Below are 17,985 nucleotides of genomic sequence, written 5' to 3' on the forward strand. Positions count from 1 at the left end.
GTAGAGAAAATGTTTTCAAAAAGAAAATGACATCAAACATTTTTTAATTACTCCGCTGAGGATGAATAACTTTCCAAATTGAAATGAACTGAAATGAATTCCCTCAATAATGTAAAGGGCAAACCAGCGTTACAGGATTAATGAGCAAAATGACTTATTAGATTAAAGTGGTGCTTAAGTAATTAGGGAGAAAACAAATGCAAACAAATGGCCTCAGTAATAATAGAAGAGGAGGACACTGTGAGCCAACACGACCTTTGTGTCCGTCCTCTGTAATCACACTGTTTTATGTGAACCCTCTGCTGAAATGTTAACGACCAACTTCGTCAGAGATTATTCGAGGATGACACGAGGGAGTGAAAGTTAACTGACCTGAGCCGAAAGACCGGCGATGTGGTGAAACTCTCCCCGAGCGCCTTGTTTTGCCGGCAGGACCGTATAAAACACGGAGCCGTCTGCTGAGAACAACGGCACGTCCTGTCGAAGAAAAAGTCCTGAGTCAGAGGACGGACGGTGGTGACGCACACAAACTTTATGAAAACGTGAGCAGGAGTTACCTGACGCTGGTTTTGCATGATGTCCATGGCCATTTTGTGTTTCTGTTGATTTAAAATCACACAACAGAGCTGAGTGAGGAGCTGCAGGAGCCTAAATGCTGGTTATTTGATGTTTGTTTGAATAATTCAATGATTTAAGTTCACAAGTTCAACAGTAATCTACATAGATGAAGGAGGAAGTGGAAGGAATAAACAGGCTGATACATCCACAGTTCATACTTACAGTGTTTTTGTTTGAGTCAGACAGTTTTGTTTTGTTTGTTTTTTTACCTCTAGCTGTCAAACGTTTCTGGCTTCAGTAAATCTGACAACTTTTGAAAAGAACAATTATTCTGCGGCACCTTTTCTTGAGTTGAAGTAAACTTTTTTAACCCTGTCGAGCGGTTCGTCAGAGCATCAAGAGAAGGTCAGAGGTGGAAGCAACAAAGAAATAATAATTTGTTACTGAGCTTCAGTAGATTTATTTTGCTGACAACAACACAAACACCTGAACTTTGTCCTCCTTACATTTTCAAAAGAGGCTCATTACTTTAGTCTGAATGCATCTGAGAGGAATTATCGATTATCGATGTAGACGAAACAAAGACGTTAAAGACGTAGGAGGACTGAAACAGACAGAGAGGGAGACTGGAGCGGGGAGAAGAGGCGTGTTAGTGTCTCGTATCTGCAGAGACCCTGCAGCCCTCTGCCTGGATTTTCTTATTTTCTCACTTCGTTGCTGCTCGGGATGCTTTACCGACCCAAAATGTGGCTATTTGACGTCCTGGGAATGAGACTCAACAATCAACTATCTTTGTTGTGCAGCTGGGACAAAATCCTACTGATTCTACCTTTAAGTTTAATAGTGTTTGAATGATATTAATTAGACGTGAGCTTCAGTTGGCTTTGCACAGAAATGGACAAAAGAAATGTCCTTCAGAGGGAGACTTTGACACTTTGAGTACATATCTGAGCCTGTACTTTATTACTTTTACTTGAGAAAAGAAGCAGAATCAGTACTGAAGTATCTGTACTTCTACCTGAGTAAACAATCTGTGTACTTTTGCCACCTCTGGCTGAGGCTTTATGCATTGGACACCTACGGCAGCATTGAATATATGAACCTTATTACGCGTATTGATTATTAAATACATCAATAATGAATCATTGGTTACTGACCACCTGGAATCTATGAGGATTTTACAGGAAAAACGGAAAACAAGCAATAAAATACTGCGGTACACCGCTGAAAATTCTCCTCATGCAGCAAATGACCTTAAATATTAATCCAGCCGGTGGACATTCGAGAGCTTAAGGAAATCAATCCTGACTCCCAACACACAGTAGAAGAAGCAAAAAAAAATTTCTATTAAAGCTGTGTACAGCAGTGGGGTCCGTTTGGATTACTAATGTGGAACGACTGATGACCGCTCACCTCGGAGCATGCCCCCGTGGTGGCCTCGCACACACACAGCACCGATTGGTTCTGGGCACGGTTCAGCCAACGAACCGCGAGGCGGGTGCTGCTAATCCAAGTCACCATGGAGATGTAGCTGTCTCTGAAGAGGCGATGCAGAAAATGATACACGGGGAAAAAAAAGATTGGAAAGTGGTGCATGAGAGAGAGAGAGAGAGAGGCAGTGAAGGGGAGAAGAAACTTGGATGTGCAATCATTTCTGACAGGTGGTGTCTAAAGTCTTCGAGGTTTATTCTGTTTTTTACATTCACAGAGATGTAGTACCTGGCCCTGAGGGAGTCGGGAGGCATCATCTCCAGAGTGTGAGCTGGACCATATAGATTCACCACAAACAGACTGACGGATGGGATACTTGAGCCTGCCTGTGAGGCACAAGAAAGGAAAACAGATGATCAAACACACTCGTGAAACATTTAGAGTGTAAATTTTGGCAAGTATTTTTGGTTACGCTCGCGCTCAAAGCCGGTCTGTCGGTCCCACCGGTTTGTTCCAGACTAATGAACTGCCATGAAATCTGGTGCAGATATTCACGGTGTCCAGAGAGGTAATCCTAGCGATTTTGATGCTCGCCTGACTTCACTGATCGCTCCGCTGGCAGGTTGAAATCTTCACGCATCAAGTTAAATATCTGAGCAGAAGACCTCGTACAGACTTATATGGTGTCCAGAGGATAAATCCTAGTGATGTCGGTGATGCCTTGAGATATCGTATAAGTGCCGCCATGAGGTTAAATTGTAAATTTGAGTGAAACGTCTCAACGGCTGAATGGATTGCCATCACGTTCATTCATGTTCCCCTCATGACCTGCAATAACTTTTCATCTTGTGCCATCATCAAGTCAAAAGTCACCTTTATAGTGGAAGCACTAAAAAGTGACGCTGCCTCGTGCATCTTAAATTTTTCATGCGTAACATTAGTAAAGTGACTATTACCAGCTGTTGGACCGGTGGAGCCGAGGGTGAGATATGCCTTTTCATACTTTCTTGTCCTACACTTCGGGGACCACTGATTTAGTTTATGACCAAAAAAAGCCTTAAAAGAAAGTCTTGCTAAATTACATTTTTACCTTGGGGTAAGGGAAGACAACATTGGACGGGTAGAGACCACCTAAGAAGTGCGGTATTTCCATCACAGGTGTGGCAGAGTTGTTGATGGTCAGGTACGCCAGCCGGGCCCCGTCCATGGACCACCAGTGGGCAACATATGTCAAGAGCACTTCCTCTGTTTTTAAAAAAGGCCGTGTTAGTTGTTCAAACTCAAAGCGCTCACCTGTTGCTCACAATTATTGCTGTAAGCTTCATTTTACAGACCCTACCTTCATAAGTCCAGTCAGAGAGCCCGTTCACCACGTTCTGCTCCTGTTCGGTGGTCGTGAGACGCAAAGGTTTGCCGGTCACGCTCGGCTTGTAGTAGATATCTCCGTCGAACACATAGGCCTGGAGTGAGCAGCGGAGACAGACAGTGCCAATCCATTATCAATGACAGTGTGTTTGCAGGCGTCATCGCTGGCTCGCCTGAATCTAGTGTCGGACGCCGTCCAAGAGTGAATGAATCATCGTCCAGCGCACACACACACACACATACACACACACACACACACACAAGTGAGAGCCAATACATCTTTACTCTCCAGTTAATATGCTGCAGATGAGCACCGACATCGCAGCATCAGCCAATTACATTAAACGGAAGGTAGATGAATTATATCAGGAGTGTAAAACAACCCCATTATAGCAACACAGTGACTGCAATAACCTCTAAGCTTCATTTCATACTGACAAAGACATGAAAACACTTATATCATTATGAAAATGGTGCCAATGGAGGCTCTAGTCACACACAGAACACATTATATAGATTGTCTATAATCTTCTCATTATAGTGACGGGCAGATGACAAAGACAACACGTCGATTGGGTAAATGAGGAAGCGCCAGGCGTACCAGCTGGTTCCCCTGCGGTCCCCAGGAAGCGTATTGTAGCACTGCCTTCTCTTTCTCCGGAGGGTTAAGCTCCTGCAGATCCCTGGAACACACACAAAAACTCAGACATAAGCCCATCCGATGGGGACGAGTGTCCTGTTTTTTTTAAGCCCTCTGAGGTCCATCCATGCCCTGGCCCTGAACTTTGAGAGGGATACTGTACTGCGAGGACAAAAGAGCAAGATGCAGAGAAGGAAAAACAAAAACAGAGAACGGGGGTTGGTTCATGCAAGAGTGCAACATTTCTTTTTCTTTACTTCTAGCCGCGCTTATTATCTTCCTCAGGACAGGCAAACATGTTCCTCCAAGGCATACTCAGGCAATGATCAATGCTGCAGGTCCTCCTGAAACCCCTTTTTCAGAACCAAGAGAGAACATCCACAGCTACTTTTTTTTTCCCACTGATATAATGCTGGATATGAATCTCAGGCAGTGAAATCTGAAGTACAGAAAGTGCAAACCTTACGTTTGGATGTGAAACCTGGAAAGGACACTGACGAAATGAATGCATGTCTGACAGAAACATGAGGTTCTGATTCAATGAGACACACTCTGGGGGAGGGTTTTTTTTTCAATCCGCCGGTCTGCTTGCATCGGTAACGCTCATGCCCAGTGCAGCCCATGCATTAGCATACATGATTCCACCTACCCATTAGCCACAGTGTAGATAGCATAGGAGGCTGTGAAGGACTGAGAGAACACCTGAAAGAGGTAGAGGATATCATGCACACAGGTGCGGTGCACTTAGATGACAACACACACATATGCTCATACACATGTATAAAGAAAGTTAAATGCAAATGAAAGAAAGGCTGCGAAGGACACTGCAGAGGAAAAAACCTTACAGTAAAGCAACAAGCAACGAGAGGCTGTGTTTGCATCCTCCTCTGAAATCACTGCAAAGCACCGCACCGCGTGGCTTACCGCTTTAATAAAAGGGCAGCGACACCATTATGCTTCAAGATTAGAGAGGAAAATGTTGAACGAACCCCTAAATTATTCTATTAATTATATCTTAATGCAATTAAAGGTGTAAATTAAGGGCTTGTGTTCAGCATATCGCCAGAAAAACCGACAGCTGCCGCTCTTTGCTAACTGGGACTGAACACTGAGTCTCAGATGGTGGAAAATTTAAGTGTTGAAAATCCTTTTGATGCCCATTTTATCTTATTTTATCCCGTTTTCTCATTACTACTTTGATCTTATGTTCTGCACCACACAGCTCAGGGAGATGCATCGCTGTTTTGTTGTTTTGCACAATGACAAAGACTTGAATCTTGCAACCTACAATATGGAGGTGATTTACAGCAGCTCTGACCAGGACTATGACTCTGGGGTTGAGAAGATACAGCAGGCTGGGACAGTAGGAAAAAAAACGGTGTGTAGAGCCAGAATATTTTCACATTTATTCGGTGAAGTGAGGATTTATTACGACCGAACGAGAGATACTTGTGGAAAGACAAACCAAGACTGTTTTGGCGAGCTTTATTTAGTCTGTGTCAGGTTTGAATTAACGAAGCAATTAAGCCTTTCTCAGTTGTTTATAAGAGCAAAGCTTGAATTTAGAAGGTGTGTGGTTGTATTTTTCTGTTTAATATGGAAAACAAATGCAAAATATTTACTTTCTTGACATTTTTTGAGTTTATTTCCTTAATTTCCTCACCCAAAGCTGAGCTGGTTAGCGTGCTAACATCAGTCTCTGCAACACAACATCAATATTATTGTTTCTTTGTAATCTGTTGAAAATGTTTTAAACAAAAATACTGGCCATATCTTAACAAACTGCCTCACGCGTCAAACATCTGTACATGAGGCCATTTAAATGAACAGTAATGAAGCATCGCGTTGATTGTTTCTGATCCATCCACAGTTTTATAACACGCTTAATTTGTGTGATTCATTAATCCACTTGCAGCCGTTTCATCGATATTACATCATTATTGTGATCGTATCTGAATAACGGGAATTTGAATCGTGTGCACCCTCGAGACTTGAGTGAAAGAGACAACATAAAAGGCAGAAAACGTCAGAAGGAAAAGTGCAGAAACAAAGACAGCCGTTCTTCTTAAATAGCATCATTACGGCTAATATCCTTCCCACTGAGATCTATTGTGGCTGGCAACTCTGTCGCAACCCTGACACTCGCGTCAGCAGCTCGATGATTAATTAAATTAACACGCTGAAGAAGACTAAGGGATCTGAGTCAATGAATGTGCGCATGTGCGTGTGTGTGTGTCATTGATCACAGTATCACCTGATGAATTCTAGGTAATATATTGATCTGTACCGCCTCTTTTTCGCTCAAGCAAAAATGGGATGGATGCAGGCTATTTGCCCTCCTGGCCCCTGGAAGCCAGAGCCTCCTGGAAATCCCCTCCCTAAAGAAATTAAATGTCACATCCTCTATACAGCACACTTAGCAGTGAAATTGGATTTCTCCTCTGTGTTGTTTGTCTGTTGTCAGGAAATTCACGGATGGAGTGATGCAGGAGTTAACCCTGCAGGGATAAAGGAGGGGAATAATCTAAATGAAACCGAAATCTAATTGTGGTGTGAGGTCTGAGCGTGAAGGGGCACAACAGTGTGCACAGGGAAAAACAGAGCTGTGAATAGCTGCCAGAGAACAGGAAGAGGAAAGGATTGAATCGGTCAGACGGGAAAGGACAAAGTGTGGGAGGCAGATAGAGAGAAAGAAACAAAGACAGGAAGAGAGGAGGGGGGAGAGGCAGCCGGAGATGACGGATCCTCGCCACACAGCGAGTCGGAGGGGAGCATCGCTCTTTCGACACCAAAGGGGGCAGCATCGCCAAGAGCGGCCGTGTTCAATCAGCTGTTTATGATTTGTTAAGGAACCCGGAGATTCTGCTCGTGATTTAACATTATGGAGCTGGTGGCAGAGGCTGTACGTTATTGTGCGCCCGCGTGATAAACAGACAGAGAGAGCGAGAGCGTCTGTCTCGGAGAGGCACAGTGAATCCTAATGTGGCTGCCAGCAACATATCATAAATCCTCCAGATCGCTCTTCTCCTCCGCCGCTACCCACCCCCTCCTGAATCTGTGTCGGGGGTGGCGGTGGGGAACAACACGCACAGATTGAACACTCATGAGAAGATGCTGTGGGATAACGTGACAAAGGAAACGCGACAGGATCGCGGCACCTTTAACACGAGCGCACTAACAGCATCCCTCCATCTCAACCTCGTTTTCTGCCTCACAAGCGTTTCAGAGCAGCGACCACACAATGCGCTGTCTTTGGTAACAGCACCCATCAGCGTTTGCTGCAGAGTGCAGACTCGACTCCCCCCTTTGGCATTTTTTGTTTGTCCCCTACACAACACTGTCTTGACTGGCTCATCAATCCCAGAAGCCTCCATCATCTACTCCAAACTTCATCGGCATCCCTCTTTTAAAAATAAAATAAAATATGTAGGTCTTCTCCTTCTCCTCTCCCCCCTCCTGCAAACAAACCTGTTTAATTCAACCCGAATTTCCTGCAGGAAATCTAGCTTCTCTCACGCTCCTATGTGGCCAAATCCCAAACTCACTTCTACGTATACCCTCTTATCAAAACCCATTTATTTTCACGCAGCAGGCACAAACCCTCCCCAAAGCCTCCAGAGCTAATACAACATCCAGAGAAGCCTTTTAACTTTGCACACATCCATTTTCTCTGTACTGCAGCCTTTCTCCTTTTAGCATCTCTGTCATTCTTTGATAACCATTCTGATTGATTTCAACTGGGCAGTGTATCTAAGGGCAAATGGTGCATAACCCATTTTTCTTCCCACCCCCTTTTTTTTTTTTTTTCCCACTGCGAGTGGCTCTCTCCTCTGTTTTTTCTCTCTCATTCTCTGCCACTCTCAACAGCGTGCCTGCTTCCTCGTCCAAACAGCAAAGCCCCGGTGCCTGGTTGCAAACTGCTTCAGTCAGCGCAAATCCCCCCAGAGATAGACGGGGGGGGGGAAAAAAGTGATTGAGAGTGAGGGAAGATGAAGTGGGAGAGAGAAGACGGGCAGCTAGAAAGACAAAGATCCTCCTCAAACACACAAACAGACATATCCATTTCCAAAAACACACAGATGATGCCAGGTGGCGTCTCCACACCACTGTCCCTGCTTTTCTTCGAAGCGTGAGTACACATGCTGAGCATACAGATGAGGAGGCAGACAATTCCTGCTGACATCAAAGGAAGTATGCTAATGGACGTGGCGTGAATCAAACCCAAAGAAGAAGAAGAAGAAGAAGATCTGAGCCCCCGGTCGCTACCGAGATATCTGAAAACTGATTGGACGCATGTTAACCCGCTCAATAATTCAGTTACAACGAGATGCGCTGTGTTTGTGACGACTGCTGTAGCACAGCAACAGGCTCATTCACCCCCCACACACACACACACACACAGGCAGGGAAAAGATATGATACGCAGTGATTAGAGCAACAGCAGATCTCCAAAGGAAGCCACAGAGAGAGCGAAGCGACTGTGACTGGAGAGCAGCGAGATCTGACTCTCAGATTATTAATAAAAAACGTGGGGGAATGTGCTGAAGGGCTTTCATTTCCCCCCACTAATTCTGTTTTCTTCCCTCGCCCATTTACTTGCACATTACACAACTTTGCCTGCCCTTTGAGGAACGTCTCAACTATTTATTAATGGTGCGGGTGTTTACAGAGTGAGACGGCGCTGTGTGTGTGTGTGTGGAGGCACTGAGCTAAGTAAAGGCAGCAAAGGATCTGTGTTTTGTGTCGGCCCCGACGCTCGTCTCGAAACCACCTGCGATTGTGATTCTCGTCAGCTTCTCATTAAAATTCTCAGAGCGATTTCATTACTGCAGCTCCAACTTTACCTCTTCATCTCCTTGACGCCCCCTTCCCTTCCCCCCACCACACCCCCACGCCATCCACTTCACACTGATCACTCACTTCCAAAGCTTTCCTCAACCCCACTGCACCTTCCACCCTCGGCCAGTTTAAATATTCAACCCCCCCATATGTTATTCAGGTCTAAAGACTGCTGCAGCAGCAGTATCAGCGAACACACACGCTCTCCTCACACCTCATCTCTGTTGTTTCTTTTGGATCTCTGATTAAGATGCATGTCGCCGTTTGTTTCCCTCCCGCCAGACACGTGGAGGTGTGTGAGCAGGCAACAGCTTTGTCTTTGATACTTGTGGATAATTTATGGCCCTGGCTGTTTTTTTCTGAGGCTTGATGTCGCCCGCTCTGGAGTAAAATCTGAGTGGACTTGACATTTAGAGGAAAACTTACCGGTCGAATGTTGTACGCCAAGAGGACAAACCTCTTGTCCGCAGACACTTTGAATTTAGTCGTGGTCAGGTCCTGTAGGTAAAAACAGAAAAAAAAAACAGAACAGACAACATCAGCGGCAGCTTCGATTAGCTCTCCGGTGGATGAAGTGGGTTGGGTGACAGCGCTTGGATGTTTTTCTTCATAACTGCTTCGTATCGACTGCTGACAAACGGTGTGATTTGTCATGTGGAGTTCCTGGCGTATTCTCCCTTGAGGGCAGGTTGCATCACTTCGGCTGCATCTCCTTTTTGGCACTTGGGGACAACAGAAACGTGAACACATCACTGACGAATCATCACCTTTAAAGTTGATATGGAAACTTTGTGGCCTATTTGCACGTCCAGCAATATTATAAGTCCTATTGAGTCACGTTTCCGCCCACCTGATGAATCTTTAGAAACTAATATTCACTCTCTTTTACATCCATTTTTTTGGTCTTCAGGTTAATATCTGGCTCTTTAGCTGCTAAATGCTCCATTACGTTCACCAGCGAGCCTCTAACTGTTTCATTTGGAGCTGAGCAGGTAGTTTAAGGAGCGTTTTTAGAGCTTTTTAGCTAAAAATAGCTAACTCTGTCTGATATCACCATGTTGGCATTGCTCCTAGACGATCATTGTCAATGTTGTTTCAGCGCTATCAATGCAACCGACCAACCAAGCTGTCACGGCTGATGTCATAGTTTTTAGGACTCATGTCGTTGTTGCTCCAGGCCACTTTTCAAGCAAGTGGAGCACATTATTATAATGTTAACTTATATTTCACTTATTAAATATTTTCTGTTTTCTGACGCTGTTTGGTTAGGTTTAGGAAAACATGGCTCCTTCACAACGTTAAACACATCTTTGAAAGGAAATTGTCCAATGTGTGTATTTTTCCACAAGTCGCACAGTTGTGACATTACAGAAACGTGATTGGGAAGTTTGTCGTACAGCTAAACAATGAGATAAAATACTCATTGTACGAGTAGGTCATTTTTTGGAGCAGATGTAGGTGAAAACAGCACAATAACATGACAACGTTTGTACTGGTGTTATAAAACACAGGAGAAAGGTCCTGAACATGTCCAGGTAATACTTGTTTTAAATTACATTATTTCTGTAAGTGAGAATTACTTTTTGACCCTGATTTTGTGCTACATAAAAAAGTTCTTCCTTACTGACTCTGAATCTGAATCCCAAAGTTTGACATTAAGTACAGCTAAAAAACCGCCTCAGCAAATTATATATTCAGGGAATCCCCATGTTTGCTTGGTATTCACACAAGAAACTATCTTTCTCTTGAATTATCAACAGCATCAGAGATAACAAACACAGAGGAGCGACTTCTTTTCAACCTGACAACACAACCCTGCTCCGAGCTCCTCGGTGATGACCCATATAAGTCTGTCAGTGTCGAGCAGAGGCGGCGATGATACACTTGCTCGGAAAATTCTCTTTGAAGGCACATGTTGAGGGCTCACAGAGCAGCCAGATTGGGGGGAAATGAGCTGATACTGTCACTGCCAAATCTTTTTTTGTCTCAGCTGTGAGTTGTGGCACAGTGGGACTCTACAGCTTCACTCTCTCTCAATCTGGATGCATCCACTCTGTACTGGATGGCCAATTTGTCCAGCTGTCTGCGAGTGGATATGAGCCAATCAATGCCGATATCTGTCCCCTCTCCTCATAAGCTGTGATGCTAGAAAACTCACCAGGGAGCTGTTGTCCAGGAGAGCCGTGGTGAGGTTGCTGTTGAGGCTGAACGACAGCACATGTCCTTCCCTGGTGCGGACGGCCACTTCGTTTTCTGACAGTTCAGAGAAAACAGTCCTGTGTTATTACAGCGACGACTTAACTCCACAAGAGAAAGAGACGGTTACAAGGTCTGCAAACCAGCGGCTCAGGCTCAGGTGAGATCATTAAAGAGGGCACTTTGTCACTCAGGAGTAATTAGCGAGTGAAAACGGGGATTATTACCGTTCAACCAGGCCACACAGGGGTCGTGAACTTTGAACTCTTCACTCTCCAGATCCTCCATAGTGAGATGGGAGCGGAGCAGCAAGTGAGATTCATCTTCGGAGGCAAAGAGACGGGAGTTAATTAGTTCATCAGAGGAAGTATGTCATGTTTAAAGAAAAAGCAAAGTCTGGAATATATTTCCGCTCCTGCCTCGGATTCATTATTTGCATTTTTAAATGTCACTGTCGGTATCCATCAAACAAACTTTATTTATAAAGCACCTTCAGAACAAATCAAAGCGTGATTCAAAACGCTTTACAAGTGATTGAAGATGCGTAGGATGCTGAAAAACAAACATGGATTTAGAGACTAATCCCCCTCCCCCCCCGAACAACAAAACAAAAAAAGTGAATCGAATAAGACAGAAATAAATATGAGTAGTCAAAATAATTAAGGATAAACAATAGAAGATAAAACAAGCTATGTTGGCCCTGAGGACCAAAACACAACATTTCAGACAACACAAGAACGTTTCCCGATGTTTAAAATGTTGTTGTGTGTAATGAAATGCTGTGAAATGTTACGAAACGTCGTGAAACACTGAATTGTTTTTTGTATTACTGTTGTTTTATGAGAGAACAAGCAATAAAAATAAGATTATGACAATACTACACATAAAATAGATTATAATTTAAAACTAAAATGCTTATAAAATAAAATACGATAAAATAATGATGATAAACAATAAAATGTTGATAAAACACAACAGAATAAATAGTAATGATAAAAAATAAATGCATAAAATAAAATAAAAAAGTTCACCTTTTTGTGAAATAAACTTTTACACGTTTTGTACGTTGAATATGAAGCTACAGCCAGCAGTCGGTTACCTTAGCTTAGCATCAGGATTGGAAGCAGCGGGAAACTGCTAGTTAACTTTTTTGCCAAGTGGCCAGATGCTGGCGAATGTTCAAATTTTACCAGCTACTTATTGTTTCTCGGCCGGCGAGAGGGGCGAATCTTCCAGCCACTTGCTTATTTTACCGGCATTTGGCCCGTGTCTGGTGCTAATTGAGAGCCCTGCCCACAGGCATCTCTAAAGCTCACTAATGAAGATGTTATACTCAACTAATTTGTTTAATCTGTACCAAAGTGTAAGGACAACAATTTTACAGGAGTTTATAATCATGGCTGGGAGCAGTAACTCCTTGGATTTCTCTCCTGGTTGCCTGGAAACTGCTCCGCGAGATTAAAACCCTCCATAAAATGGTGATTGTTGGTGTTTGTACAGATAAAACCAAAGATAATAAAACAAAGCTATAATATGTTAATTAATGAGCTTCAGGGGTGCTGGTGGAAGGATTGTGTTACCTTTGGAGAGCCAGGCTGGCCATTATTTCCAGTCTTTGTGCTAAGCTAACTGGCTTTAGCTTCATATACACCCTACAAACGTACGAGTGGCATCGATTTTCTCAGTGAACTCTCCACCTTGAATCCACATGAATCCACTATTTTCCCCAAAAGTCACAGCGGTCCTTTAATTCCCCACATTACAGCTCCTCTCTTGACTTTGTTGCTTCCACTTTGTCCAACAGCTCTTCTCACCTGGCGTGAGGAGGATGACGGACAGGATGACCAGAGACATAACAGCCAGGATCACCACCATGGCGATCCCGATGCCTTTCCAGTTTCGCGGAGGACCGTCTGAACTCCCCAGGTCCTAATAACACAAGAGCAAACACACACAAGCAAGTTGTTGAATGCGAGCACGGCCGAGAAAGGAGGACATTAGTGCTGCTTCATTTCCATAGTCTCACAGAAATGTCTCCCCGACAGGCATATTAGTACAGTGAGCCTCTGGGGAGTTTGAGACAGTCTCCTGCATCAGAGCGATCGTGCTGAATTAGACTAATTTTCCATATGAGAACTGCATAATATTGTTGCATATGTGCTATCCGACTGTAATTGCAGCAGTAATTTTGGCCGCACCATCATTTTTCTTCATCATCGCCTCATTTCACCTGTTACATGACTGATGAGCCAGCCGGTTTTGCTAAAACAGAAGGGGGGGATGGGTGAAGATACCATGAAATGTGTGGTGCCTGAAATTACAATCTGCTTTTACAGAAGAACATACTGCTTCAGTGGAGGGGGGGGGGTTTATTCAACAGCTTGTTAACGAGGAAATGAAAATAAGGAGAAGTGGATGGGAATGTTTAACTATATAATGAATCGAGCAGACAGCACACAACTTCAAGTTTAGGCTGAAGACCTCGTGTACCCTCTGCACGCGCTCAGGGGGGAACTGATTGAATGAGCCTGCACCAGTATCAGTCACGATTAAACACAATTGCGTGGCGTTCCCATGCTGCGCTCCACTCCCTCATAATGAGTGGCTGCCACCGCCGGAGCCACAAGGCCGCTGTGAGTGTGTGAGAGTTCAATCGTAGACAGGCTATAAAATCCAGCCTTCATTATAGCCGGCCACCCCTTCAGCTTAACCCCTCGCATTATCCCGTCCATATCACCTTCCTGCAGGCCTTTGGCGAGGGCGGGCGGGCAGCGGAAGGAGGGCATCTACATGGTTCACCGGTCAACAGATTGCTGCTCCTCCCTGCTCCCTGGGAGACACCAGCTGTCTCTCAGTCTGTGCTATTGGCCACACTTGCGCACCCACCTAGCACTTCCTCACCATGAACATATGTTTCTTTATCTCCCTTCACCATCTGAGTTAAAGCCCTTAACACACGGTGCAGTAAAGTGCTGAAGACTGACAATGCACCTACATAACTGGAGTCAAAATATCTTTAAAGCCCCATTTCAGAAAAGTGAAACGTTGGTGAATTCTGCAGGAACTTAAAGATTAAAGGTCAATGCAGTTGAACCAGAAGCTGTGGGATAAAATATCTTCAACACACATTTCTTCTTATCACTTTAAAGAATTGGTTTCAGGAGTTTTTTTTATCTCTCATTGTAAGGAAGCGTGTTTGCTTTACACCCGAGATGAATGGGAGGCACGCTATCTCGACTGGTTGCCAGCAGCAGAGCTCTTGCCAAGGTCTCATCATTAATAGATCTCCTTGGCCAGAGAACCACAGCATGTTCAAATTAAAACAGCTACCGGTTGCACCTGCAGAGCCAAAGCGGTGTTTGAACTCTCAGTGCAGGCCAGAGCCGGGTGATTGATGCCAATCGCTCCGTGTCTAGCGGCGTTTCTCGGACGCTGCTCTCTCTCTCTCTCTCCTGGCCTCTCGGCTCACAGTATCTCAGTGAGCTGCCGTTATCCTCCCATCAGATAAAGAAACCTCCAGTGGTCTGCGAAGGCTTTGGGAGCGCACAGTCAATACGGACAAATACTGCAGCTTCTGCACTTTCTGTTTGACTGAACTGTTATGAGTGAATCTCCTTAAAGGAACAGTTCATACAAAAAACGAAAAATTCAGTCTTCATCTACTCTGAGAAGCAGCTGGATTCACAAGATCACGTGATGGTGCAATTCCTTCTGGCCAAGCTTCAAGCTGGCAAAGTGGTTCAAAAAGCAGATGTTGAACCAATCAGCTGTGGGTGTACGGGCGTGGTTTTGGTGTGACGATGAAGAGGTTAGCGTAGCTGCTAGAGCATCAGTTATATCAGGAGTGCAGAGTTTATGTCATTGCAAGTAGAACAATGAGCGGCACTGAAGGCTTTTCTTGATTGGAAAAGATCTTCTTCAATAAGAGTTTGATTGATCTAACTGACTCCGCTTGATCTGATTGGTTGAAGGTAGCTTGTGATATAAGGCGATAGACAGATAGTTCGCCCAATCACCTCAAAAGTTTCTTGCCTTTTCTCAAGCAGTTTCCACAGACAACTTCCTGGATGGTTCAAACGAACAACCAGATGTTTTCGTAGTCCACAAGACATTTCTAGACAAGAGAGTCACAGCAAAATATTGTGCAGCATTCTCCTAAACAAGTAGCTTGGGATTGTTTTCATAATTGGAAAAATCGGTGTAATCCAAGTCTCCAGAAGCGCAAGTATGGAAATACTCAAGTGACGGAAAAATACCTCAAATTTTTACTTGAGTACATGTACTTAGTTACATCCCATCACTGATTAACGCCTTTTTAAATCAATATTCACTATTGGATGAACTCTTCCTTTAACATACCGAACAATCACAAGCAACTATCATGATAACATATCATGAAACATAATACGAAGACTTACAACTGATCCTCATAGTATAAATAGACATTTTAAATTAAATTCGTCCACTTGACTGATCCCATCACAAAGTGTTTTCATTTCCCAGTCCTCCCTCTAATTACTGTGTGCGACGTGAGAGCTGAAACATCCTCATAATGGGATGCAGAGCTCCTATCATTCCCCTGAGCCCAGACATAAGACCGTACTTCCAATTAAGGTCGCATCATTGTTAAGACAGATCGGAGGAATCCCACATTTGTGCGAAGGAGGAATTTTTATCACACTTGCGAACGAGCTACAGATGGGCTCTGCAGAGTCCCCAGAGAGCACCGGCTGATGCTGCTGGTCACTATGCATGAGGGAGTCTAATGCAGCACAAACTGCTGGCACAGGTGCACAGACGAGGAGCTGCGCTTGTATGACGGACCGGACTTATTTCAGTCAGCACCTTGATGGACAAGCAAATATATCCGAGAGCCGGTTTTCTGCTGAGCCAGAACAAAAAATGAATCACACACACAGACCCTTCTTAAGTGGGCCATCCATTTTATTCAGCCTGTGCGATCCCACGGGAGCCGGAGTAGAGGCCCGGATGACGTGTCAGTCAAACACCAAAAGGATGCGAGGATGCAGATATAAGGTCTTTATGTTTATGGATAAGACTCCTGGAGGAACTGGATAAGACTCCTGGAGGAATCCCCTTGGGAGTTTCTTTTTTTTTTTCTTCTTTTTTTGGCAAACCCTGCAAAACTACATTAGAGAGGAGAGAGCTTTTGGGTTTGCCAGCAGAGCTCGGGGATTTTCACTCAACCAAATGAGAGAATCGATAAGGTGTACAGTTGTACAAGGTCCAGGGGGAAACAATTAATAGTGAGAACACAGCTATAAAGAAGACTTTTAAAGAGACGTGCTCTGCCGGGCGCTGTTTCTCGCAAATTATGACACCTCCATGTGGACGAAGCGAGACCTTTTTCTGACCTTTCTACCATTTCAGCTTGAGAATCATCCTCGTTGGACTGGACCCAGTTTTATTAAACTGCCAACAAACTGATTCCAGCGAACTGTCTCTTTTTTTTTTTTTCTCAGTGCACTGTACACAAAATCAAACAATCCCAACTGTATTGATTGAGTTCGCACACTAAAAAAAAAAAAAAAAGCAAGCCACACTAAACACAATTACTCACTTGCTCTGCACTGCATGCAACACAACTAGGTTGCGCAGAATCCAGCCGCTGCTAAGAATTCATAAATTAGGCTCAGGAGACCTCCTTAACTCCGTCTTCTGTGTCTTTGAGGCATGGAGAATCCGACAATAAATCACATGCAGAGGAATGAGGGGAACCAGATGCGGGCTGTTTTGGGGGATTCTGGTTCTGGATTTGCATATACTCCTTAAACCTCCCTTTCACATCAGGCGACGATGTTTATAACGCACATGACATTGGCAGAGGCATCAATGAAATCAACCACAACCACAAAGAGGAGGAGGAGGGGGGGGATCTATTGGCAGACACATACAGCGTTCAGTGTAAGCTATATGCTCCTGATTTTAATGATTCAGTGTAATAGCTCACAAGGGGGAAGCTGTAGATTAGCAAGTAACCCACGTCTGTAGTACCTTGTCAATACCTCTCACTGCCTCATTTGAAATGAAGGTCATCATTAGAGCAGGCAGTAACTTCAGTGTGACTGGAATAAATCGTAACCAACCTGCTGTAGTAATGAGATACTACAGCTCAGTATTGATTCATATCTAGGCTATCTTCCATCACATCCGGAGGAATCTGTGTGCTCCTACCCACTGCGCCACCACTTCTCCCTTTTGTGTTCCTTATCTTAAAAAAAAAGGAAAAAAAAGCAGTAGGTGGTAAAGACACCATATGGGACAAACTGGGCAGATTTTTTTTCTTTTTTGCCCTCGAGGCTTTTGCCAGACAATGCAGCACAAGCCTTTACGAAATGAAAAGGACCTGCCGCTTTAGCCTCCACTGCTGCAAGGCTGCCCCACTGTCTTATTCTTTTCAGGCTCCCCATCACACATAAGAAAATTACTGTACAGAAAGGGTCCTGTATGAGGGAGCTTTCCCTCAGCACGTCCAGCCACTCGCGGTGACCGAGTTCCTGCCTCAGGAAACAAACAGCATCAGTGAAACACGTGTGGGGGGGGAGCTGAGGGTGACATGATATACAGTTGCAGAATAATGTGAATAAAGTATGTCATTTTTCACCAGGCTGACACAGAAATACTCACACTGATATGCTCAGGGTATGCTCTGTAAGAATCCACTGTGTCATATTGCCACATTATCAGTGTTGAGGATGAATGTTACACAATATCGCCTTTGAAAAAACTAATTAAATCACTGCTATCTTCCTCCTTAATGCCGAGGATTAGCTGAACCAGAACCAAAGCATTATGCTTTTTTTTTCTGGCGTGAAATTGAGCTATTGCTTTCTTTAGTTGGATACGACAAAGAGCAGCATCACAAGTCGGTTACGTCGGCTGCCGAGCGCTCTGTCTCGTGGCCCCACATCTTCTTCTAACAGAGGCAAACATGA

General features: G+C 44.2%; 1 protein-coding gene across 1 annotated transcript in view; it reads right to left on the reverse strand.

Moving 5' to 3' along the window:
- LOC311264869 (inactive dipeptidyl peptidase 10) overlaps positions 1–17,985 on the reverse strand; it is a 29,256-nt gene that overhangs the window by 9,110 nt on the left and 2,161 nt on the right. The window contains exons 2-13 of the mRNA XM_084366045.1: positions 12,844–12,958; positions 11,257–11,352; positions 10,992–11,086; positions 9,260–9,331; positions 4,644–4,696; positions 3,956–4,037; positions 3,329–3,449; positions 3,080–3,234; positions 2,278–2,375; positions 1,972–2,095; positions 558–599; positions 373–477 (exon numbers count right to left, since the gene is read on the reverse strand). Of these exons, the coding sequence (XP_084222171.1) occupies positions 373–477; positions 558–599; positions 1,972–2,095; positions 2,278–2,375; positions 3,080–3,234; positions 3,329–3,449; positions 3,956–4,037; positions 4,644–4,696; positions 9,260–9,331; positions 10,992–11,086; positions 11,257–11,352; positions 12,844–12,958 (1,158 nt within the window). The remainder of the gene's footprint in view (positions 1–372; positions 478–557; positions 600–1,971; positions 2,096–2,277; positions 2,376–3,079; positions 3,235–3,328; positions 3,450–3,955; positions 4,038–4,643; positions 4,697–9,259; positions 9,332–10,991; positions 11,087–11,256; positions 11,353–12,843; positions 12,959–17,985) is intronic.

Source organism: Pagrus pagrus (genome assembly GCF_965226575.1).
Source record: "Pagrus pagrus genome assembly, chromosome: 11".
Lineage (NCBI taxonomy): Eukaryota > Metazoa > Chordata > Actinopteri > Spariformes > Sparidae > Pagrus > Pagrus pagrus.